This window comes from Cajanus cajan, chromosome 7, assembly GCF_000230855.2.
Source record: "Cajanus cajan strain Asha chromosome 7, NIPB_CcT2T_4, whole genome shotgun sequence".
In the NCBI taxonomy this organism is placed as follows: Eukaryota; Viridiplantae; Streptophyta; class Magnoliopsida; order Fabales; family Fabaceae; genus Cajanus; species Cajanus cajan.
Window position 1 is genome coordinate 33,548,610 of NC_138523.1, and position 25,684 is coordinate 33,574,293.

At 32.1% G+C, this 25,684-nt stretch overlaps 4 protein-coding genes and 1 pseudogene across 5 annotated transcripts in view; 1 reads left to right on the top strand and 4 right to left on the bottom strand.

The window, feature by feature from the left end:
• The window catches only part of LOC145949528 (uncharacterized), a 35,565-nt gene extending 23,724 nt beyond the window's left edge, over positions 1-11,841 (bottom strand). For both annotated transcript variants that reach the window (XM_083059533.1, XM_083059532.1), the window contains exon 1: positions 173-11,841. In XM_083059533.1, the coding sequence (XP_082915659.1) occupies positions 2,106-3,398 (1,293 nt within the window). In that variant the 5' untranslated portion in view covers positions 3,399-11,841 and the 3' untranslated portion in view covers positions 173-2,105. The remainder of the gene's footprint in view (positions 1-172) is intronic.
• A 179-nt stretch (positions 11,842-12,020) lies between these two features.
• Positions 12,021-13,490, bottom strand: LOC109790444 (acylphosphatase family). Its single transcript, XM_020349595.3, has 3 exons — positions 12,689-13,490; positions 12,332-12,614; positions 12,021-12,240 (listed from the first exon to the last, which is right to left on the bottom strand). Exons 1-2 carry the CDS (start codon positions 12,878-12,880, stop codon positions 12,348-12,350), a joined length of 459 nt encoding a protein of 152 aa, XP_020205184.1. The 5' UTR covers positions 12,881-13,490; the 3' UTR covers positions 12,021-12,240; positions 12,332-12,347.
• LOC109790446 (uncharacterized) lies at positions 13,016-13,393 on the top strand. Its single transcript, XM_020349597.1, has one exon. The coding sequence runs from the start codon at positions 13,016-13,018 to the stop codon at positions 13,391-13,393; it is 378 nt and encodes a 125-aa protein (XP_020205186.1).
• Positions 13,491-14,164: 674 nt separating the features above from the next.
• On the bottom strand, positions 14,165-14,691 carry LOC145949961 (secreted RxLR effector protein 161 pseudogene; annotated as a pseudogene).
• A 918-nt stretch (positions 14,692-15,609) lies between these two features.
• On the bottom strand, positions 15,610-16,365 carry LOC145949962 (uncharacterized). Its single transcript, XM_083060868.1, has 2 exons — positions 16,033-16,365; positions 15,610-15,885 (listed from the first exon to the last, which is right to left on the bottom strand). The coding sequence occupies exons 1-2, from the start codon at positions 16,363-16,365 to the stop codon at positions 15,610-15,612; spliced, it is 609 nt and encodes a 202-aa protein (XP_082916994.1).
• Positions 16,366-25,684: the final 9,319 nt, after the last annotated feature.

Consider the following 25,684-nt stretch of genomic DNA (forward strand, 5'->3'; position numbering starts at 1 on the left):
TGGGTCTATTTACCAAATCTCATACTTGATTTCTCTCAAATTAATTTAATTCTTCTTGCATAGCATTAATCCAATGTTCATCATTTAAAGCTTCATCAATATTTTTCACTTCTATTTCAGAAACAAAAGACATATTGTTGCATGCTTCTTTTAGAGAGTTTCTAGTAATTACCTCTTTTGTTATATCTCCAATGATATTTTCAAGAGGATGATTTCTTGAGATTCTCCACTCTCTTTCAGAATTGATGTTTGTTTGACCTTCTTGGATTGTTGAATCCTCTTTTTCTTTATCTTTGTCATCCTTGTGAGTTTTCTCATTAAGATAAGTATCTTCAAAGCTTTCTACAATTTCATAAAAAAAACATCTCTTCTTGGACAGACAAGGTTAGTTTCATCAAAAACAACATGTACTGATTCCTCAATAGTCATAGTTCTTTTGTTGTATATTCTAAATGATTTACTATTTAGAGAGTATCCAAGAAATATCCCCTCATCAGATTTAGCATCAAATTTTCCTAAATTATCTTTTCCATTATTAAGTACAAAACATTTGCATCCAAAAATGTGAAGATGTGAAATATTAGGTTTTCTTCCATTGAATAACTCATAAGGAGTTTTCTTAAGAATAGGTCTAATCAAGGCTCTATTCATAGTATAGCATGCAGTGTTGACAGCTTCTGCCCAAAAATATTTGGGGAGTTTTGAATCATTAAGCATTGTTCTTGCTAATTATTCTAATGATCTATTCTTTCTTTCTACTACTTCATTTTGTTGTGGAGTTCTAGGTGCAGAAAAGTTATGTTCAATTCCATTTTCTTCACAAAATAAATCAAAATCTTTATTTTCAAACTCTTTTCCATGATCACTTCTAATGGAGACAATCTTAAGGTTTTTCTTATTTTGAATTAGTTTAGCAAATTTTCTAAAGACACCAAATGTATCACTTTTATTAGCAAGAAACAAGGTCCAAGTGTACCTAGAGAAATCATCTACTAAGACTAGACCATAGTAACTTCCTCCAAAGCTCATAGTTCTAGAAGGTCCAAACAAGTTCATATGCAAGAGTTCTAAGGGTCTTGTGGTTGTAACTATATTCTTTGGTTTGAAAGATACTTTCACTTGTTTTCCTTTTTGGCATGCATCACATAATTTATTTTTCTCAAATTTAATTTTTGGTAATCCTATTACTAAATCTTTAGAGATTAATTTATTTAAATGTTCCATATTTATGTGAGCAATTCTTTTATGCCATAACCAAGATTCATCATTTTTACTCATGACGCATTGAGAATGTTTAGGATTATTTTCTATTTTAATTTTATATACATTGTTAATTCTAAATCCCACTATCTTGACTTGTTTATCATTTTTGTGTTCTATTAGACATTTTTGTGAATCAAAGGATACTGAAAAATCTTTATCACAAAGTTGGCTAACACTTAATAGACTATGTTTAAGACCATCTACAAGTAAAATATTTTCTATGGAGGTTGAGAAATTTGTACCAATTTTTCCAATGCCAAGTATTTTTCCTCTGTTGTTGTCTCCATAGGTTACATGTCCACTTCTCTTAGGGGTGAAGTCAATAAATTTTGAAGCATCTCCTGTCATGTGCTTGGAACATCCACTATCAATGTACCAAGTTTGGTTGCTAGAATCGTTCAAGACAAAGAAGGAGTTGATTTAGGTACCCAAGTTTTCTTTGGGTCCTTAATGTTAGTATTAACAAAAGAACCTTTTGGAATCCACACCAAATTCTTGAGATTGTTAAAATTCTTTCTAATATAGCAATTTGAAGAATTATGACCTTGCTTCCCACAATAAAAACATGTTATTAAAGGAAAACTAGTAACTTGTGTGGGAACAAAGAAATTTTTGTTCTTCTTTGGTTGTTTTTGAGGATTATATCCTAATCCTGTCTTATCAAACATACATTTTTGCTTTCCTAATATTATATCTAAATTATTTCTTCCATTTGTAAATTTTGCAAGAGTGTTTCTTAAATTACTAATTTCTTCCTTAAATTTATTGCAAGTTAAACATGGATGATTTGCTTTATTAGTATCTAACTTAGTTTTAATTTCATGTTTTTCATTTTGAGTTAATCATCTAATTTCAGTTTTGAGATTATCTAATTCATTATTTAATGTTGAAATCTCATTTTCTAATTTTGAAATTGTTTTCTTATAAGATGATACTAATTTAGCAAGTTTAAATGATTCTTTATGTAAATCATTGAATGCATCTTGAAGTTCATCAAATGAGATTGAGATTTCATTGTTAGAAGATGTTACCTCTTCTTCGCTTTCGTAGTCATTGGCCATAAGTCCCAAATTTACAACTTCATTTTCAGAGTCACTTGTACAATCTGCATCGTTTTCTTCCCAAGTGATATAGGCTTTCTTCCCCTTCTTTTCTTTGAAACTTTTCTTATTAGATTTCTCCATCCTTCTTTTATAGATTGGACATTCTAATATCAAATGTCCTGGTTGATTACATTCATAGCATTTTGGGGTTGAAGAAGAGTCTTCTCCTTTTCTTTTATTGTTGAAGTTGATTCTTTTTCGGTTTCCTTTGTTTCTAAGGAATTTGTTGAATCTCTTTATAAAGAGACTGAAATCCTCATCATCCTCTAAACCATCTTCCACAATATTTTCTTCTTTCTCATCTTCTTGTTGAATGGATGATGATGTTTTGAGTGCTATCCCTTTCTTTCTTTTATCACTTTCCTCATTTTGATTCAGTCTCATTAATTCCATTTCATGTTCTTGGAGTTTTCCGAACAATGAGGCAAGAGGCATGGTTGTCAGATCTTTTGATTCAGCAATTGCAGTCACTTTCGGTTGCCATTCCCTACTCAAACATCTCAAAACTTTGTTAACAAGATCTTCATTAGGAAACACTTTTCCTAGAGATGCAAGATGATTAATTATATGCGTAAATCTCTTTTGCATGTCTTGTATGCTTTCATTTTGATTCATTCTAAATAATTCATATTCATGAGTGAGAGTGTTTATCCTAGATCTTTTCACATCATTAGTGTCTTCATGTGTTACTTCAAGTGTATCCCACATTTCTTTAGCACTTTTACAATTTGAAATTCTAAAATATTCATGAATTCCTAAAGCAGAAGTGATTATATTTTTGGCTTTTAAGTTATATTGAACCTTTCTTCTATCATCTTCACTCCATTGATCTTTGGGCAAATTTTTTATTTCATGACCAACTACAATAGTGGGAATGAAAGGACCAATTTCAATAGCATCCCATATGTTTAAGTCTATGGCTTCTATAAAAATTTGCATCCTAGATTTCCAATAATGATACCCTACCCCATTGAATATAGGAGGTCTATTAATAGAGTTTCCTTTGGGAAATAACAAATTTGATGAGGCCATTTCAAATCTTGAAGCTTTTAAGCCTTATACAAGAAACCTGCTCTGATACTAATTGTTGGATCGAGCGCTTACCACTAGGTCAAAAGCTATAGCTTATAGTCAGGGCGCAACTCTTTTTACTTAAGAGCGCAGCAGCCCAACCGCCATGATTCGACAGTGACTTGGCCCACCTAGCCTCCGCCACGGGACAATTGATGCAACCCGCAACACAAATCATTACAAAGCATAAATATTATCCAAAAACAACATATTAACCAATGAAATCATGTCTTAACCATTTATTCGTGGAAATCATGAAGAACCATTTCCCCTCAATCCATCCTTAATCATGCATAAATCATGGAATCAATGTGATATTTCAAACCCATACACACCAGATTAAGTCTTATAAGTACTACCTTTACCTTAGAAACCTCAAAAATGCAAGGTTTGAACAAAACCCTCAAATCCCAACTCAAACTTTAATCCCCTTTTTCAAGGCTTTAGAGGTTAAATCTCTTGAAACTCTAGTTGTGAAGATTGATTCTGGCTTGATAAGCTTCCCAGATATATCCTCAACTTCCCTTCGGACCAGAGCCTCTCTCTCTACTTCCTCTCTCTAGAAACTGTCTCTGTTTGACAAATGAGACTCTCCGGTCCTAAGTCCCTATATATAGCCATTTTCCAAAATTTCCAAATTTCACCCTTAGCACCTATCCACCTCAAATATTCTATTTCTTGAAGTATTTCAACTCCCTAAGCTCTAAAACAACCTCAAATTCACTCAGAAAGACCAGATTTATCTTATGTTCCTATCTTTCAATCTCCTACCCATCCTATTCATTTCCATGCAATACTCACAACTCACCACCATATGAAATGCAACATGTATCAACACATAAACAAACATCACTTTCAGATACATATGCTTGGAATAATGAGTTGCATGCCATAATACTTCACTTAACTAAGATGAGAAGGAAGGTGATCAATCTTCTTCCCTCTTAGTACTAATTCAGTATAATGGTGTACAATGCATCATTTACCACATTCATGATACACATGCCTATATAAACCTTTCATCACATACTACAAAATCACTACTATGTCCAAACAACTAATCAAAACCACATAATTATACAACATGCACAAAGATAAGTACATTTCAAATCCACACCTCCATAATCCAATCCAAATCCATATAGACAACATATACATACTTACATACATACATATATATAATATAAAGTATATATATCAAATAGTTCGTTATTTCTATGGCGTTACAACTAATCCACATCCTAAACCTTATCAACTTCATTGGCTTAATGAGGATGATGATCTAGTAATTGACCAACAAGTAAAGGTCAAGCTATCCATTGGGAATTATGAAGATGAGGTGTTATGTGATGTAGTACCAATGGAAGCTTGTCATATCTTACTAGGAAGGCCATGGCAATTTGATAAGAAAATCATGCATAATGCTCTTACTAATGAGATATCCTTTACTCATAAAGAAAAGACATTTATGCTTCATCCTCTTTCTCCTCAATAGGTGGTAGAGGATCAAGCACAAATGAAACTCAAAAAAGAAAGTGAAAGAAAATTTCAAAAAATGAAGAAAAGAGAGAAAAAAAGTCCATGAAAAATAGGGACAAAGAGAATTTTATAGACTCTCTAGAAGTTGTTAATCAAGAGAAAAATATTTCAAAACAAACTCTCTTGATTAAACAACCCTCTTTTATCCTATTATGTACAGGGACTCTAACTTGCACTGCCACATCTAGTGGACATGAGACTCTACCAAAAGGGGTGAAAATTCTTTTAAAAGAATTTGATTATCTATTTCCTCCCGAGAGTCCAATGGGCCTTCCTCCTTTAAGAGGAATAGAACATCAAATTGATTTGGCGCCTGGGGCTAGCCTACCCAATAGGCCAGCATATAGAACTAACACCCAAGAGACTAAAGAAATAGAGTCTCAAGTTCAAGAGTTGTTGGAGAAGGGCTGGGTTCGAAAGAGCTTAAGTCCTTGTGTTGTCCCAATGTTGTTGGTTCCTAAGAAAGATGGCAAGTGGAGAATATGTTGTGATAGTAGGGCCATCAACAACATCACTGTTAAGTATAGGCATTATATCCCTAGGCTTGATGATATGCTAGATGAGCTTCATGGAGCCATTATATTTTCTAAAGTTGATCTTAAAAGTAGATATAATCAAATTAGAATTAAAGAAGGTGATGAATGGAAAACCGCTTTCAAGACCAAGTTTGGATTATATGAATGGCTAGTGATGCCCTTTGGGCTCACCAATGCTCCTAGTACATTCATGCGCATCATGAATCGTGTCCTAAGGGATTGTATAGGAAAATTTGTTGTAGTTTATTTTGATGACATTCTTATATATAGTAGGTGCCTAAGTGATCACGTAGGACACTTAAGGCAAGTTTTTAACATTCTTAGGAAAAACCATCTTTTTGAAAATCTAGAAAAATGTACCTTTTGTATAGATAGTGTTGTATTTTTAGGTTTTATTATTAGTAAACAAGGGGTTCATGTGGACCCCGAGAAAATCAAGGCCATCTAAGAATGGCTCACTCCTAAGAATGTTGGAGATATTAGGAGCTTCCAAGGGTTGGCTAGCTTCTATAGGAGGTTTGTTCCTAATTTCTCCACACTTGCCTCCCCATTGAATGAGTTAGTAAAGAAGAATGTGGAGTTTATATGGGAGAGAAATAAGAGAGAGCCTTCCCAGCTTTAAAGGATAAGCTCACTCATGCACCACTTCTAGCTCTTCCAGATTTTTCAAGAACTTTTGAGCTAGAATGTGATGCCTCTAGGGTTGGCATAGGGGCGATTTTGTTACACGGTGGGGCACCCAATTACTTATTTCAGTGAAAAACTTAAAGGTGTCTCCCTTAACTATCTTACCTATGATACAGAGCTCTATGCTTTAGTTAGGGCCGTTCAAACTTGAGAACACTACCTTATTCCCAAGGAGTTTGTCATTCATAGTGACCATGAGTCACTAAAATATTTGAGGGGTCAAGGTAAACTCAACAAAAAGCATGCTAAATGGGTAGAGTTCTTGGAACAATTCTCATATGTGATCAAATACAAGAAAGGGAAAAACAATATTATAGCTAATGCCCTTTTTAGGAGACATATTTTACTAGTCTCCCTTGGATCTCAAATCTTGGGATTTGATCACATTAAGGAGTTGTATTCCAATGACTCTGAGTTTAATGAATCATATACCCATTGTTTAGTAAAACCTCAAGGAGGTTTCTATGTTTCTGAGGGGTACTTGTACAAGGAAGGACGAATTTGTATACCCCAAGAATCCATTAGAAAACTCCTTGTTAAAGAAAGTCGTGAAGGTGGTCTCATGGGGCACTTTGGAGTTGAAAAGACTCTAAGCTTTCTAGAAGAAAAATTCTTTTGGCCCCACATGAGAAGGGATGTTGAGAGGTTTTGCTCTAGATGTATAGCTTATTTGCAAGCAAAGTCTAAAGTAATGCCTCATGGCTCCTACACACCCTTGCCAGTTGCTAACTCTCCATGGGTTGATATCAGTATGGATTTTATATTGGGCTTGCCCAGAACCCAGGGAGGCATAGATTCTATCTTTGTGATAGTGGACAGATTTAGTAAAATAACTCATTTTATACCCTGTCACGAGATAGATGATGCATGCAACATAGCAAGACTCTTCTTCAAGGAAGTGGTTAAACTTCATGGTCTACCCAAAATAATTGTATCAGATAGGGATACTAAGTTCCTTAGCCATTTTTGGAAAACTCTTTGGAGTAGGCTAGGAACTAAACTACTTTTCTCAACTACTTGCCATCCTCAAACTGGTGGGCAAACAGAAGTAGTTAATAGATCCCTATCTACCATGTTAAGGGCAGTCTTTAAGGGTAACCACAAATCTAGGGATGAGTACTTGCCCCATATTGAATTTGCCTATAATAGGGTAGTTCATAAGACTACCAAAATCTCACCTTTTGAGGTTGTTTATGATAATGAGGAGGTTGACCCTACAGATTTGAGGACAAATCCTTTTCACAAGGGAGGGGATGGCAAACTATGGGCCAAGGGCCCAGTCACTAGAGCTATGGCCAGGGGCATACAAGAAAAGTTGGACAACTTGAAGACCAGTGAGCTCTCTAAGCCCAAGGTACTCTTCATTTGAACCACTCTATCATGAAGAGGAGACAGAACAGGGTACTCTATTTGAGGGAACAATTCCGGATACATGGAAACCAGAATATTCCCATCCCAATGCCCGAAGTATGATTTGTGTGGATGATGCTGACATGACTGGATGATTGGTGGCTGGATTAATTAAATTTGATTATCACATCATGCATTATATAATTGTTCGGGTACTGCTTCCCCGCACGACTAACCTTGCACAGGCTTTAGAGGAGGACTTAATCTTGATATGGGCTCTAATCAGTGGCCGGGAATTTAGCTGGGCTCATCTGATTAGGAGTCGAATGAAAAAGGCCTTGCGGGTTAATGCTTCTCTTCCATACCCACATTTTGTAACTACTATTTTGGAACATTTTAAAGTTCCTCTGGAAGATGAAACATGGGTTCCAGTTAAGAGGGTCTTTGAGATTGGGGCAAATGCAATTGCTTCTTTTGGGTACAAGAAAACACTGGAAAATACCTAACTGGGTCAGGAAGCGGGATTTTCAAGCAGTTGACACTGATGATAGAACTCTATCACCACCTTTTCAAGATCCTTCATTAGCACTTCTCTCGGATGTTCTCAATGAAATTAGAAATCTCCGTTTCTATGTTGGTGAATGTTTTGATTCTCTTGACACTCGCATGACTCGACTTGAGGAGGAAGTAAAATCTCTTCGCCGCCCTTCCGAGTAGCTAGTTGACTGTGATTCTGATAGTTTTTGTTTTAGCTTATCTTATATTTTGGGCTATTTTTAATCAATTTTTGAACTTTTTGATTAGTATGTTCTAGGATAATTCTGCACGTTTGACTCTGACTATTTTGCTATTAGGACATATTTCACTTCCGTTCTGAGTGGTGTTTGTTTATCTTATTCTATTTCTTTTTTATATATTGTCTCATTCCTTTTGATGTTGCCAAAGGGGGTGAGGAAAGGAAAGAAGAAAAATGGATAATTTATTGCTGATCAAAAATTGGATATTTTGATTTGACCAATTTAATCTAATCACTACAACTATCTATTTGAATTCAATTTTTTATATAAAATTAACATTAAACAATGATTTATTAAGGGGGAGACTAAGGGGGAGTGATCGATATACACTGTTTTATGTTTCTTTCCATCTACAGTATGTTATCAACAAAAACGGGAAGAATGTGGAAGAACGTATGTAAAGAATTTTGATGATGCCAAAGAGATTATAGAAAACAAGAGGTCAAGTTAAAGCAAGGTGATCAAGAAACAAAAATCTCAAAGTATTTTAGATAAGTATTGTCAACCTAGCTTTATATGTAAAAAAGAAATCTTTAGAAATATTGCATAAGATTCTTGGCCATTTAAAATAAAGAATTTCAAGAAAACCCAAATATAATCTTTTATTTTAATAAGGTTTTGAAAATAAAAGTTTTCTATATTTTAAGTTTTAATAAGGTAATTATTGTTTTAAGAGTCTGGTAATCGATGGTAATCGATTACCAGAGAATGAAACTCCTTTGTTTAAAATTCACTTATTAAAACGTGCTCTAGTAATCGATTACCCATTCCCTGTAATCGATTACCAGAAGATAAAAATTTCAAAATTTGAATTTAAATTTTACAACGTTCCAAACATTTTGAAATTAAACCGTTGTAATCGATTACCAAATCTTGTAATCGATTACCAGAGCCTATTTTCTGCAAAATTTCGAAAGACACAACTCTTCATGAAAAGTCATGACCTATGAAACAATCATCTATAAATACCAATAATTTTTTAGAAAAAGGTTACGAACTCTATTGTGAAAATTATCTTTACAAATCACTTGGCCAAAATCAATTTGCAAACATTATCTAAAGAGTTCTACTAGATCAACAAAGTGTAAAATTCACTCTACAAAAGAGAGTTGTTCTACTTCATTCAAATTCATCTATTGATCTGTAAAGGAGAAAGTGTTGTTCTCCTTGTTGGTGTTTGAATCTCAACACAAGGAAAGGGAGTTCCGAGGTGTTGGAGGATTCATTTTCTTGTAAGGTTTACAAGAGTAGTGGAAATCTCAAGTGGGAGACTTGAGGACTAGATGTAGGCTGGATTGGCCGAACCAGTATAAAATCAAGTTTGCAATTCTTCTTTCCCTACACTTTTAATTTCTTGTTATTAATTTTGATTGTGAAGTTTTTGCATCATTACATTCAATTTGTTTGTGATATTGAATTTACAAGAAAGAAGTTAGAAAAACGTATAAAGAGAAGATAACTTAGATAACTTAATTCACCCCCCCCCTCTTAAGTTAATTGAGGCTAAGGGACTAACAAGGAGGCATAGTTCTAATTGTATATAGTTTGTACATAGATTCCTTGTATAGGCTTATTTTTGCCTTTGTATTTGTGAGACACTTTATTTCATCTTATTAATCATTGTATATTGATTATAGGGTAGGCTACTTGGAGACTTTGACTCCATTTAACCTCATTTTTAGGTACACTCATTTTCTATTTTTTTAGAAGTAGAAGTGGGATGGCATTTAGCAATACTTGAGGGTATGACTAACAATTGGGCCAGAAATGGGCCTAGGAAAAATTTTATTTATTGGACTCATTTTTCTCCTAATTTTTCATAGATTTTATCTAGCTAGTTCTCATTATTTTTGGATGGACCTAACTAGACCAAATCAAACATCCATTTTTTAAATTAATTCAAGGAGCCAAAATGGACCAAATCCGCCTAGCTCACTTAGTTCTTCTTGGCTGAATTGCTTCTCCTTCTTCAAGCCTTGAGAAGCTTGTGGTACAAGCTTCTCCTTAGCTTGCTTCCCAAGAAATCTAAGTGAGAAACTTGCTCTACAAGCTTCTTAACTAGCTTGGACGGTCAAGTCAACCAAACCATGGTTCACTTGAACCATGGTTAAGGTTAGCTTGCTCCCTAAACTACCTCTTTCTATATATTTGTAACTCTTTTCTCTCACTTTTGATGAATGAATTTCAGAATTTTCACAAATTCTCTCTTCCCAAAGTCACTTTGAATCCATGGAGAACCTTCTCCTTAGGCTTCTTTCAAAGGTTTTCAACCTTTGAAGCTTGGTTACTCAAGCTTCTTCACCTTCTCAAGGAGTGACCGAACCTCCTTTGGATGCTTCTTCACCATCGGAGACTTCTCAAAGGTGCTTCCGCCATCTTCAAGTGTTCAACTTCAAGGAGCAAAGGTCTTGGACGATGGAGTTCTTGAAGAACATCAATCATCTTCAAGTTTCATCCATCAATTTGTGAGCATTCCATTGCTCCTTTCACTTTGGTGCTTCCTTCCTTTCTCAATTCCGCAATTCATCTTCTTCATTGCTGGACTTTGATGTCTAGAATTTGGGTTCAAGGAAGGATTCCAAGGCTAGAGCAAAGCCAAGGGAAGATCATCAATCTTCTTCACCTAGCTTTGCCATCACTCAATATTTCCATTATTAATACAAGACTTTCTTTGAACAAAACCTGGTATGTGTTACATGGTATGGTAAATTCAGTATGCAGTATCCTGGGTTATTGAGAGAATGCAGTAAATTAATATGCCTGGCAATGAATACGGTGGTTGAAATCCATCAAGTTAGCCGGAATATGACAGCCACTTGTATAAATAAAATTGATATCATTAATAGACAAAGGCTAGGGTGGGGAAGGAGGTTAAGTGGTATATAGAGCACCATTAGATTAGTCTTGTCCTAAATATGTTATGGTGGACTCTTTGTACCATAACTTTTTTTCCTTCACTAAAGAATAAAGTAGCTTCAACATCTCTCCCTCTATTGTCTCATCCTCCATCCGTCGGGTGTCTCCGCTCCCCCACTACAACGGTTTCCACATGGAGGTTAGTCTTCGAAAGTTATCTCTTTCCCCAAAATCTAACATGGTTATAAAATTTGGTTAAGAGTGACTGAGTGAGGAGGTTTGGCACTTTGGGTTGTAGTAATCATGGGTCTCTTCCACACACAAATCACCTTGTTGTGTGTAGCAGAACCACCATACTCATGAGCAAGTGTATCACCTATCCGCATAAAAACTCAACAAATCATCAGATGCGAGATCAGCAAAGATTAATTTTTGGGTGATCAGCTGCAATGACCGAGAGCAGCCAACCCATATGCATATTGAGCAACATTTGTGCGATCCAACCAATCTATGCAGTTGGTCCTTGGGGTATTTGGCATCGTCATTGGTGGCCTTTAGAGTATTTGGGCATCAACGGGTACCGAGGTTGCAATGAAAGGAAGGGAGGTTGTGGCGTTGAAGTTACTGTAGAGTATTGAAAGAAAAAAAAAGGTTATGGTACAGAAAGCCCACCATGATATTTTAAGGACAAAATTAATCTATCGGTGTATCATAATAGTCCACCATACACCACTTAATCTCATTCTCCACCCTAGCCTTTGTCTCATTAATAAGCCCCAAATACCAATGGTATCTATAAACTAACATACTCTCACTGCTAATGCCCACAATCACCACAGTATGTACTGTATTTAGCAATACGTTTATCTCAATATGACCTTGAGTCAGAGTCAAATTGCAAGGTTCAATTTAAATATAATTATTCTCAATACAGAATCTACAGAGTACAATAGTATCAAAAAGGATACGTGCACCGCAATTCACCACTTCCTAGCTCCCATACATAATTACGAATGCAAAGACGAAACAGCTGACAGTCTGACACAAATAAGTCATAACTGAGTGAACCAAACACAATTCTCCACTTCCAAATCAACTAAATTGAACATTTGAGGGGAATTAAGTTAACCTGGATTGATTGAAGATCAAAGCGTTGGTTTGCGATGAAAACCGGTGCCAGGGTCATCATCGGAGGGGAACACCTGAATTCCGGTAACAAGCGCATCGGAAGGGCCACGTCGACACCTCTGCTCCATTTCCTGCACCGCGTCAACACTCCCGGAGAACAGAGCCTCCACAGACCCATCCTTCCGGTTCCGCACCCACCCCTTCAGCCCCAACTGCGTCGCGTTCTCAATCGTCCAGTTCCTGTAGAACACTCCCTGCACCCTCCCCTTAATCACCACCCTCTCCTGCACCAACGACTCCAATCACAACCACAATACAAATAAGAACAACAAACAAAATTGAATTAGCCTGAACGCACCGTTTTTGTAGAAGACGACTCGGAGGAACTCATGGCGGAGATAGAACGCGGAAGAGAAGAACTCAAATGGAAGAATCTAGAAGCAGCGCCAACACTAGAACTATTGCTACTGCGATACGCGAGGAATCTGAGTCGTGGCGGGATAAGCGTGATCGTAGGTGATGATGCCATCAATCCCATTGCCAATGCCATATTCGTGTGATGATATTAAAAATGGAATGGAATATGGATATGGATTCGTTCTCTGTTTTTTTTTTAGTTTCTAGAGGATATGTGATATTGGGCCGGGAGCGAGAAAGGCCCAGAGCTATAAGATTGGGCGAGCCCATGGGGTGGGGTGCGAAGGGGAGAATGAGGAGGTATGTTTTGAGAGTGTTTGTGTCGGCGAAGCACGTGACGGCGAACGTGGTGCAGTGGAAGGAGGGGAGGGTGGTGGCCAGTGCTTCGAGCGTGGAGCACGCGGTGAGGGGCGCGTTCGAGTGGGGGAAGGGGTGTGACGCGAGGGTGGCAGCGGCGGTGGGGGAGGTGGTGGCGATGCGGCTGAAGACAGAGGCGCCGGAGGTGGGAGTCCACTTTGACGCTGAGAAGGAGATCGAGAAGAAGAGTGTGGACAACGGGGAGAAGGTGTGGGTGGTGGTTAACACCTTGAGGAACAGAGGGGTCAAGGTTTTCGTTACCGGTGATCGTAATTCAGGTTCGCATTGACCTCACAAAAAAAAAAATATGTATGCTAATTGCTATTGTGTGTTTTTGCTTTTTTTTTTTTTTTTTCATATCCCAAATTTGAGATCTGGAATGAAATGGAATGGTACTTTGGGTGGACTTTGATTTATTCAATGATCTTCAGTTCTTAACACAAATACTTTTGAATGTTATAAAAGAGAGAAAAGTAAAAAGAACAAATATGATAATAAGAGATGGAAAAAAGAATTTGACTGATATATTATCTTTAGGAGATGAGTAACTTATTTATAAATATATACGGTAACTGAACAATTATATAATAAAGGAAATAATACATAACAAAAATATAAATGGTAATGACTGATAATGAATATTAGCATCCACTAATTAAGCCACTAATTATTATTCATAATACTCTTTCTTGGATGTCCAATATTTAGAATGTATCTCATTAAAACCTTACTAGGAAAAATCCTGTGAAATAAAAACTTAGTGAGGGAAAAAGAGTATATCATTCATAAATATTTATTTCTCTTCCTCATGCATACAATCTTTAAGACGACGGAGTTCAATCTTGTGTATCAACTGTTCAAAAACTTTTCTTGGAAGTGACTTTATAAAGAGATCTGTCAGGTTGTCACTTAAGCGGACTTATTGAACATTTATATCACCATTCCTTTGAAGATCATGAGTAAAAAATAATTTTGGTAGAATATGTTTTGTTCTATCTCCCTTTATGTATCCATCTTTCAATTGTGCAATACATGCAACATTATCTTCATATATAACTGTCTATGTCATTTTTCTAGAAGATAAACCACAAGTTTCCCGTATGTGTTGAATCACAGATCTTAGCCAAACACATTCACGACTTGCCTCATGTAATGCTAAAATTTCAGCATGATTAGATGAAGTAGCTGATATGGTTTGTTTTACAGATCGCCATGAAATGGTTGTACCACCATTTGTAAACAAATATTCTGTTTGTGATTTACCATTATGAGGATCTGACAAATAACCTGCATCTGCATAACCATTTAGTTCTGATTTGGGAACATTTGAATATAATAACCCATATCCATTGTACCTCTAAGATAACGAAGGATTTGTTTAACTCCATTCCAATGTCTTCGTATAAGTGAAGAACTATATCTTGCTAACAAATTAACAACAAATGCTATATCAGGTCGTGTATAATTAGCAAGGTACATTAGTGCTCCTATAGCACTAAGATATGGTACTTCAAGACCAAGTATTTTTTCATCTTTTTCTTGGGGCCTAAATGGATCTTTGTTAACATCTAAATATCTTACAACCATGGGAGTACACAATGGATGTGATTTGTCCATATAAAACCTTTTAAGCACCTTAGTTATATAAGCTTCTTGATGCACAAGAATTCCATTTTCTAAGTATTCAACTTGCAGTCCTAGACAAAACTTTGTCCTTCCTAGATCCTTCATTTCAAATTCTTTCTTTAAGCAATCTATTATTTTTGAAAGCTCTTCAGGAGTTCCAATAATGTGTATGTCATCTACATAAACTACAATTATGGCAAATCCATTTTCAAATCTTTTTATAAATATACACGGACAAATTAGATCATTTTCAATTATATTTATAGTACCAGATATGATACTAACATTGATTTCTTGCATCACTAAATTTGAGAAGAATTTATTATTCTTGAGAATCATGTGAGTCGTTGCATTATCAGCGAGACACATATCTTCATTATTGATGCTATTGTCAATATCCATTTTTCATGAAATTAAAAAAAATGTAAATAAGCAATATGATAAAAGACAACAAGACAATAATTTCTGGAAAAAAAAATCTAACAATAATTTGTATATTAAAAAAAATTCATAATCCAATAACATCAAAACATAAGAAATACCTAAAATCCAATCAATAAAATATGAAGAAAAAAATTATTTCTGAACACTCCCATCACCAATAATGTGATCAATTTTTTCATTTGGATCAGCAAAGAAATCAGCAACATCTAAGTGAGTAACATCCATACGACCATAATCTGAATCACCATCTTCATAAGAAAAATGTGTCTCTATCTTTTTCTTCTTATTAATTGATTCTTGGTAAAGTTCAACAAGATGCTTTGGTGTACGACAATTACATGACCAATGACTCTTGGCACCACAACTATAACATTTGTTTTTCTCGTGTTTGTTACCATGTCCATCCATTTCCTTCTTATTTTTCCCATTATTTTTCTACTTCTGGTGTGAAAAATTGTTTTTTCCCTCATAACCATGACCACGACTGCCTTTACTACCACGACCATGACCATGACCACGACCACGACCACAATTATTTCCACGACCGTGACCATAGCCACAACCACTAGTTTCTTTATCATGTGTTGCAACATTCACTTCAGGGAATGGAGCAGAGCCAGTTGGTCGAGCCTCATAATTTTTTAATAAAAGCTCATTATTTTGCTCAGCCACAAGGAGGCAGGAAATTAATTCAGCATATTTCTTAAACCCCTTTTCTCAATATTGTTGTTGCAGGAGCACATTAGATGCATGAAAAGTGGAGAATGTTTTTTCTAACATATCTTCATCAGTAATTTTTTCTCCACACAATTTCAATTTAGAAGTAATTCTAAATATTGCAGAATTATATTCACTTACAGATTTAAAATCTTGTAACCGTAAATGCATCCAATCATAACGAGCTTTTGGGAGAATCACAGTTTTTTGGTGGTCATATCTTTTTTTTAAATTGTTCCAAAGAACAAGTGGGTCTTTTATGGTAAGATATTCAGCTTGTAACCCTTCGTGTAGGTGATGACGAAGAAAAATCATAGCTTTTGCCTTATCTTGGTTAGATGCTTCGTTTCCTTCTTTAATAGAGTCTCCAAGATCCATTGCATCTAAATGTATTTCAGCATCTAATATCCAAGATAAATAAATCTTTCCCGTAATGTCAAAAGCAACAAATTCAAGTTTCGCAATATTTGACATGTTCAATACTATCATAAAAGAGAGACAAAATTAGAGGAAAAAAATAATAATAATAAAGGAATCATAAATAGCCATAAAATTATAAATTAATAGTGCTTTAATTATGGAAATCAAATTGTCTCTAATTTAATATATATTATCACATAAAATAAATAGAATATATAGTAAATATATATATATATATATTGATATGACATAAAAAAATTATTGCAGAATATTTAAATTGATAATATGAGCAGAAAATATGTGTCATAATAATATTATTATTAGGCAGAATAAATATATTCATCATTCCATATATATTAGGCAAAATAAATGTATGTAATATGTAGAATGTATCGCATCAATAAAACATAGATATTTCTCACTTCTGGTGAAAAAAATAAATTAATAAAATAATAGAGTTTAAACATTCTTCTTTGATAATGTCTTCTAGACATTTCAAAAATGTATGAAGAATTTCTTTATTTCATAGTATCTTCGGGACTACTATAATGTCTTCAGGACTACTTTGATTCATAATAACGTAAATAATATAAATATTTGATAAAGTTCTTATTATGAAAGATGAATAGCTAACCTTAAAATATTTGTCTTGAAAAATATGATCTTCTTGAAGAAAATTCTTCACAACTTTCTCTTGTAGTTGTAACACCAATAGGTAAAAGACTATCGTGTTGATAACGTGTTATAAAAGAGAGAAAAGTAGAGAGAACAAACAAGACAATAAGAGATGGAGAAAAGAATCTGACTGATATATTATCTTTGGAAGAGGAGTAACCTATTTATAAGTACATGTGGTAACTGAACAATTACACAATAATGGGAATAATACATAACGGAAATATAAATGGTAATGATTGATAATGAATATTGGCATCCACTAATTAAGCCACTAATTATTATTCATAACATTGAACAATTTTTAAATCAATTTTTTGTAATTATTATTAAATTATACTAAAAACTGGGATTTTCCATTTATTAATTATTTTTCAAACAATGAAAAATGCAACAGCTCTTCAAAATTAAGTGGGGTATATTGAATTAGGATTTTAAAAGATGTTTTTAGTTGAAAAAAGTCATGCGGATTTTAAAAGACTTTGCAAGATTTTTATGACTTTTAAGACTTTGTAGGATTTCGCAAGACTTTAAATCAAGATTTTAATGATTTGTCTTTTAAGTAAGGATTTTAATAGATTTTGCAGGACTTTGTAAATTTTACAAAATTTCGTGTATTTTTGACATACGATAAGAGTTCAAAAGTTTTTTTATCATATATTCAAATTTAAAAAGAGTCAAAAACAAAAATAATAAAAAGAAAACAATAATGTTTGGATAAATAATAATAATTCTTTGTAATATGATGTCCTCTTAAATAAAATTCACTCATATATCCAAAGTTATACTAGTCTTCCAAACATTAGCATATTTTCGCTCTTGTTCCTAAGTTTGAATAATGGGCTCAAAAATTATGATTTTTATTAACCAGTTGAAGATGAAGGTTCATCGATGGCTCCAATTGAAAATTCATCATAATGATATTCTTTATGAAGAAAGTTATGTTGATGGAGAAGGTAAGTGAAGTGGATGATGATCTTTCTTCCTTAGCCTTCACCAAACTCACGGATCTTTCTTCTTGAGGTTGAACTCCAGAGAGACTACTTGATTTGGTGAACAAGAAATGATGGAATCCCTAAACTAGGATTGGAAGCATCCAAGCAAGAGAAAGAGATTTTCCTAATGCTAAGACCTATGGCTCTCAGTGACTTTGGGAGAGAATGGTTGAACTCAAATTCAGAAAATTCTCATATAAGCTCAGAGTGAATACACAAGGGTGATTAAGGACTTATATAGACCACAGATTGATTAAGAATTGGTGCCAACCAAGAGAAGCCAAAGTTGGCGCCAAGTTTGAATTCAAAATTTGAAATTTGAATTCAAACTCGGACGTCCAAGCTTGGTGCCCCATGTGGCCGGTTCTCATCTAGAAGCTTAATTACATTTTGATGTAATTTAGGGTTCATTTGAGGCATCACATGTGTAGTCACCCTTGGCACAAAACATGTGACTCAAATGCAACTCTAATTACTCCTAAATATAATTAAGTTTCTATGATCCATGCCTAATATGTAATCTTTTAAAATTTCTAATGTAATGGCCTAAATACAATGGCCAAACAAATACAATGAAAAGGAAAAATTACAAGAATAAAATGAGCTCAATATTGGGTACCAAAAGCTCAAAGGCCCATGAAGCCCAAAACTAGGCCCAATAAGCCTAAAGCCCAAAATACCTTTACTAGTGGCCCATGATACAAGACCAAACAATATGAAATCCTACACTACTAAGAATACAATAAAAAGGTGGTCATTCATGCAAAACTCATGTGAAGAGTACCCTAGACCCACTAAGCTCATTGGGCTCACTAAGCTCTGAAGCAGTCAAATCATCAAGTAGCTTCCTTGTCATAGCTCTAGTGGTTGGACCTTTGGTCCATGCTCATTCATCATATGTAGTGTTGCACATGTTAAAAATTATTCTAAACAACATTTCAAATTGTTTATAATTTGTGATTTAAAATATTTTATTTATAAATTTATAAATGATTAAAAAAATAGTGGGGCAGTTGTCATACTCTCTTATAACTAAATATGGCCCTGCATTTTATATCTTTCATTCACTTTTATTGATTTAAAATATCTTAGAAATTTACAAAGATCAATTAGGAGAAGAAAAAATATATCTAAAATTTATTATAGGTACAAAATAATTTTTTTAATTTTTAATTACTTTCGATTATTCACTAGCGAAGAATTATTTTTAATATTAAATTCTAAGATAATACAATATCTCATGTTAATTTTATTTTTTAAAATATAAAAAAAACCTAATTTCATAATATAAAAATTAAAAAAAAAATTCATAGTAAAAAAAATAGTAATAATTATTGAGTCATAAAAGGAGGAGGAATAACAGTAACAAATTTAAGGGAAAAGAGAAATTACAGTTTTTGTGTTGAGAGAGTTCTTCCCCAAAATCATTCTACTCATAAAAACTCTAACTCAATTTCATCATATATATATATATATATATATATATATATATATATATATATTGTTCTAATAAATCTAAATTAATTACAATGTCTTGAAGATCTACCATTGATTGTAGAGATTATGATATCAATTTTAGCTTTCATCTTTCCCGTTTCTTGTTGTGTGTTATAAAAAAGTTACTACTTAAAAGTTGAAATTTCAAACATTTTCTATCTTATATATACGAGGAACAAATTCAACTAAACAGAACAAAATAAAGCAAGTCAATTAAGGAGAATGAAGAGAAAAATAGAGCAAGTCAATGATAATATCATTTATGTACTGGAGTTTTACCAAATAGGGGAATGGAATAGGAACAATAGTACAATATTATATATGAGCAGTAATGCAGTATTATTAGCAAACAAAAAAAATGGAGAAGACATGAGCATAAAAAAATGAAAAACTCACTTAAAAATTCTTGAAACACTTGAAAGGTCATTTTAAACAATCCTCCAAAATTTGATGGGTTTGGATGGGATTATTGTATGAATTTGGTATTTATAGATATCACTAAAAAATCTTTCAAAATTCCTCTAATACAACAATTCTTTAAAATCCTTATATTTTTGAATACCAATAGATTATTTTTAAATTGTAAAAAGTCTCAAATGAATACCAATGAATTTTAATAGACTCTTAAAAAATCTTAAAAATGTAGATTGAATACTACTAGATTATTTTTAAGTGACATATATAAAATCTTGATTAAATACTAAAGGACTTTTTTTTTTAAAAGTATTTTAAAATCTTATAAAATCTTAAATCAATACATCCCTTAAGTATCTTTGATCTCTAAAGTGAGAAATTCTTGTTACTTTGGAATGCGAATAGCATAGGCAATTCGTTGAAAATTTATGACTGAACTTACCTTAAATTTTTTTATAAATATATATATATATATATATATATATATATATATAATATTCGTACAGAGTATTTATTGATTTTAATAATTAATGATTAATGAAAATTTTAATTGGCCACTTCTAATTTTAGTGTGGTATTTATAATTTAAGGAGACTGAATTTAGTATTAATGTTATTGAATTAGTATTTTAGTTTGTAAAATTCACATTATAATTTTTTATATAATTAAAAGTTGTCTATTTTATAATAAATAAATACTTTTAAGAATATAAACTGTATTTTAAATTTATAGTAATAATTTATATTATAATATAGTATTATTTTTAATTATTTATATTTCAAATATTAAAATTAAAAATAAAGATAAAGATAAAAATGATGCATTAAAAAAATAAAATATCAAAAATTTAAAAATACTCTCACTGAATAAAATATTTTTCATTGAACTCAAATTCTTAAAAATAATTGTCTTTCATATTATTCCTTTTGTCCTGTAATTTATGGTTTTTCCATTTAAGAAAAAAAAAATTAAGAACAAAAAATATATCTAATCTCATTAAATATAAATAATTATTAGTTATTTATTTTCAAAAAACCACACCTTTGCCCTTTTTTTTTTCTTTTAAGTTAAATTCGTCAATGGATCTATAAATAATGCCAGTATAGTATAGTATTGTAACTATAAAACCTTTATCGTCTATCTGTCACATATTCAAACATTTAAATCCCTTTTTATAAAGTTATTAATCGAGGCAAAATTAACTTATTCAAATTAGTCGTTTTCTGGTGTTTTAATATGTGTAATGCATAAACATATTTATTATATATGATTAAAATTTTTAATAAATTATATATATATATATATATATATATATGAATATATAAATTTTGTTTAAAATTAATGTACATAAATATTTTTAAATATATAAATTATATTTTAGATTTATGATAAATAATTTATATTGTAGCAAAAAATTATTTTTATTTATTGATAATTTATTTTAAAATATTAATATTTAATTTATATAAAAAAATTATAAATAAAAATCAAATTAGATAAGTTAAGAAAATCATTAATTCTCTCATAAAAAAAACTCTTAAAAATACTATCATTTAAGATAGAGATTTATATTTAATATATAGAAGTTGATGTGGTGAACCAAAATTTGAATTTTCTTGAAGAAAAATATTCATATTTAGTTTTGATTATACATCGATTAGGATTGTTTCCACAGCGTGGCAAATTAAAAAAAATTATTGTATAACTTATTTAATTATGAGTTTTTTTTAATTTAATTTATAAAATTTGGAGTCTAATGATTCAATCCAATTTAAATTATTATTAAAAAAACCTTATATTTCATTTTTTAAAATTTGTTTTTATTACCTTAAATCTAAAGGTAAAGCGTATTTAAATAATATCAACAGAATAAGTAAACAGGTTGTAATAATAATTTAATTTAAATCACTGTAAAAATTAAAAAGAAAGGCCTACAAGTTTAGCCCATTGCCCACTAGCAAAAATTTGTGATGGGCTTAATTTGATCCAAATTAAATTGGGCTTAATTTTAGTTGGTTGAACAGAATAGTCCATCAACCACAACCCATTCTAATAGTCTTATTTTTATGTGTGCTTTTACAATAAGTTGAATTCAACTCAATTTGAGTTATAAATAAATAAATTAAGGTTACATTTACAAAAATTTTCTATTTTTTCATCAAAACATGTATTTTTTCAATAAACGTGATATTAAAACTCATCGAAACATACATAAAACTGGATTCATTTTAATAGACCTACTTTTAAAACATTTTCGGTATGTTATTATATAACCCTCTAATTTTTTATATGTTTACATTTAATTTTATTGGTCAAATAACTTATTTCTTCAGGCACAGCATTAGTATAGCCTATGAGATAGCTTTAAATAGTGTCTCCTTGTGATGATGAAACAATATTACTAAGGAATTACTGACAGCTCGCTTTTACAATAAATCTCTAACAAACTTCTTTAAATATTTTCGCCAACATAATTATTATTCTTTCTCATCAACTTCAATAGTGCTTATTTAAACCAATTTTGCTTCATGCTTCTTAACAACCTTGGTACGGTCATCTTCTTTGTGTTCTTTTTTTAACGGATACTGTCATCTTCTTAGTACTATCATTTTTTAATCGCGGCCATTAGTAGCGAAATATCCATCCTTTTCACAAGAGCTTGAGTAACTCTAACTATGCTTTAACTTTTGGTGGGCTGAAGAGGTTCTTAGTCAACCTCTATTGAGCACAACTTTGGTGCATGTTTGATAACACGTCTAAAATATGAAGTGAATCATAAAATCATAAAATCACGTTTAGAACACAAAAATTATAACTTATAACTTCCATTTTGACATGATAAATTACGTTCAAAATTTGAACTAAACACACACTTCATTATTTACACTACACCAAAACTAGTTTTTTGTGGCAATTAACTTATTATTTAGCGGCCATATAAATGGCCATAATTTTTTTACCAGCATTTAATTAATGGCTGGTGTATCCAGTGTCGCTAATACTATTACCGGCATTTATATAAAATGCCGGTAAAGATCTACTAAATTGTCGGAAAAACTTATTTTTTTTAGTGGCAATTCTAGTAGCCATTTTAAAGGCTATTAAAAGTTATTTTTTTCAATTGTCTCATTTACTTTAAATAATTTATATATTCCTATAATTTCATTTTCTAAATTCATAACTTATATATTTTTTTATCTCTACTCAATATGAGATTTGTAAGATGAAAGTTGTCTTTTATTTATATATTTTTTAATTATGTTGTCTTTTAAGCGATGTGAGATTTATAAGGTCAAAGTTGGTCTCTAATTGTTTTATAGCACTATTGAAGTTGGTAACAATGAATGATTTGATACCAATTTAGAATAGTGAATTAGGAGTCAATCCTATAAAATGAACCTGTAAGGTGATAGTTATTACTCACTTATATACTATTTAATTATCTTATCTCTAATCAATGTGGGACTTAAGTTTTTTCTAAATAATTGTCGCTAATAGTAAACTTTAGTGTAATATAAATATATTTTTAGTGGCTATTATATATTAGCCATTAATATTTTTACATATGGTGGCAATTAAATTATTATCATTAAATAATTGTCATTAAAAATAAATTTTGTTGTAGTGTTATGTGAATTCATTATTCGGTCGGTTATAATATCTCTTATACTTTCTTCTTATGTCACATAGAATTTTGTAAAAACTCCTTGAATCAATCAAAATATATATACATTCAAAAATATTGACTGTAAACTTTTATCGGTTAAGTTGTGATAATTATCTCTCTTAATTCTTATAATACACCCATGTAAAGCTTTAGAAGACTAATGATTTTTTTTTTTGCGTGTGTCCTCCATCTCTCGTTTCCCATGTTATTATTAAATATGTGTTTCGATTTACTTGAATTTAAGGGAGAAAAACACTTTTGAAAGAAGTTTTCTCAATAAGATTATGGTTAAAAATAACTATTTTAAGTAAAAGAGGAAGCTAATCCAAATGCATTTTGAATCCTACTTCCTTTCCAATGCAAGCTAACAAAGTAAAAAATAAAAAATAAAAAGGTGGTTCAGACTCACATTCAATCAAGAAAGCAGGGTGTCATTTTGGTCCTGGAAATTATTTAAGGAAATAAATCATTTCCACTTAAAGTAAGGAAGTGAAACAATTTATGATATCATTTTTAACAACAATAATTGTTTGGCACATTATTTTTATTAAAGTTCTAATATAACAATAATTTACATCGACTAAAAATATGATCAAATTAATGTATATAAGTAAAAAAATAATAAATAAATTAAATTAAATTCTTAATTAATTCACTTTTTAAGATGATATTAAAATTTATATCAATATTATTAAACTTATAAGATTATATAGATCATAAATCTTGTAAACTATGTTTAAAATATCTAATACTCGACATAAAAAAAAAATATATTATAAAGATTAAATTAATATATATATATATATATATATATATAATAATTCTCACTTTAAAAATTGAATTAACTTTAAATGTTATTAATACTTATGTTGTTCCAATACTACCTACTACAACCTAGAATAGGGAAAAATGCAATTAACCGGGGACGGTCGTCAAACCATTGAAGTTTTACACGAGGAAAAGAAAAGTTGAAAATCTGAGATACTGATTCCAATCCTTATCCAAACTAAAAAATATATGACAAGTCAAAAATGAAACAAAACATAGTCCTGACTTTTTAAACCAAAAACAATTTTGAATACCGACCAACTTTAGCTCATAAAATAATAGACAAACTTTAGCATGTGTTTGTATATATCAAATGCAAATTCAAAGACTGAATTGTAGTTGGAAAAAGAATTTTGAGTGGAGTGCACGTGGGTAGTATTGGGGTATATTTTAAGAGAATTTTGCGCCTTGACTATGGGCATCAGTGGCGAATTTTAACAGAGGAATTGGATAATGGCGTCCTAGAAGTGTTTTTTTGCTTAAAAAAGTGAAAGGGTAACCCTTAAATTAAGTCGTGAATGTAAGAGACGTTGTTGAAATAAGGGGAGAAGACACACTCGTGGCGTAGAAATTCAAACTCCAACACAGCGCCATGTGTTGTTGACGTGGAATGGGACCCAACATTGAATGGTGGCTAACCACATTGTAATGAGTCAATAAAGATCCAAGAATCAGGCCCCAACCTAAACCCTTTTCAAACTCAAACATCACCAACATTAATGAACCAACGCCACCATTGTATTAACACTAGTAATCAGTGTAATTAATTGCATAATACAAGTTTTAAAAGGCTTAAATAAAAATAGAGTAAATACTCACTTCTTTTAAACCAAGAAATCCTAATATTAGTATTTGAAAATACAAATTCGAAAATCACATTAATCTAAAATTTAAAAAAAAGTAATTACGATAATAATATTGATATATTTAAATACTAAAATGATATTAAGTGTACTATCCGTGCTGCGTAATCCAGCTCCGAACTCGGCACCACAACGCAAGCCGACCTCGGATGCGCACCACGTGACATCAGCTCGGCATTTAAGTGAATCATAACTGATTCCCGAGGATCTCGCCCCGGACGAGATCCGTTATCTAATCATATTACATCTCATCTCAAGCCCAAGGCCTAAAGCAACCCTAAATCACACTAAGGTACGTGCATTACATATACGAGACTAATACTTACACAAACACTAACTTTAGCATCGGAGTCTCTTTTGCAGGTACCACCCCCATCTTGGAGCACCAGCGTACCAGTGAAGGAGGCTCACCGATCTTACCTGGCAGATCAGCT

Coding starts and splice junctions, on each gene's coding strand:
- LOC109790444 (XM_020349595.3), bottom strand. CDS start 12,880: ATGGCATTGGCAATGGGATTGATGGCATCATCACCTACGATCACGCTT. Junction 12,615..12,688: donor AGTCGTCTTCTACAAAAACG/GTGCGTTCAGGC, acceptor TCGTTGGTGCAG/GAGAGGGTGGTGATTAAGGG.
- LOC109790446 (XM_020349597.1), top strand. CDS start 13,016: ATGGGGTGGGGTGCGAAGGGGAGAATGAGGAGGTATGTTTTGAGAGTG.
- LOC145949962 (XM_083060868.1), bottom strand. CDS start 16,365: ATGTCAAATATTGCGAAACTTGAATTTGTTGCTTTTGACATTACGGGA. Junction 15,886..16,032: donor GGTTACAAGATTTTAAATCT/GTAAGTGAATAT, acceptor TATTGAGAAAAG/GGGTTTAAGAAATATGCTGA.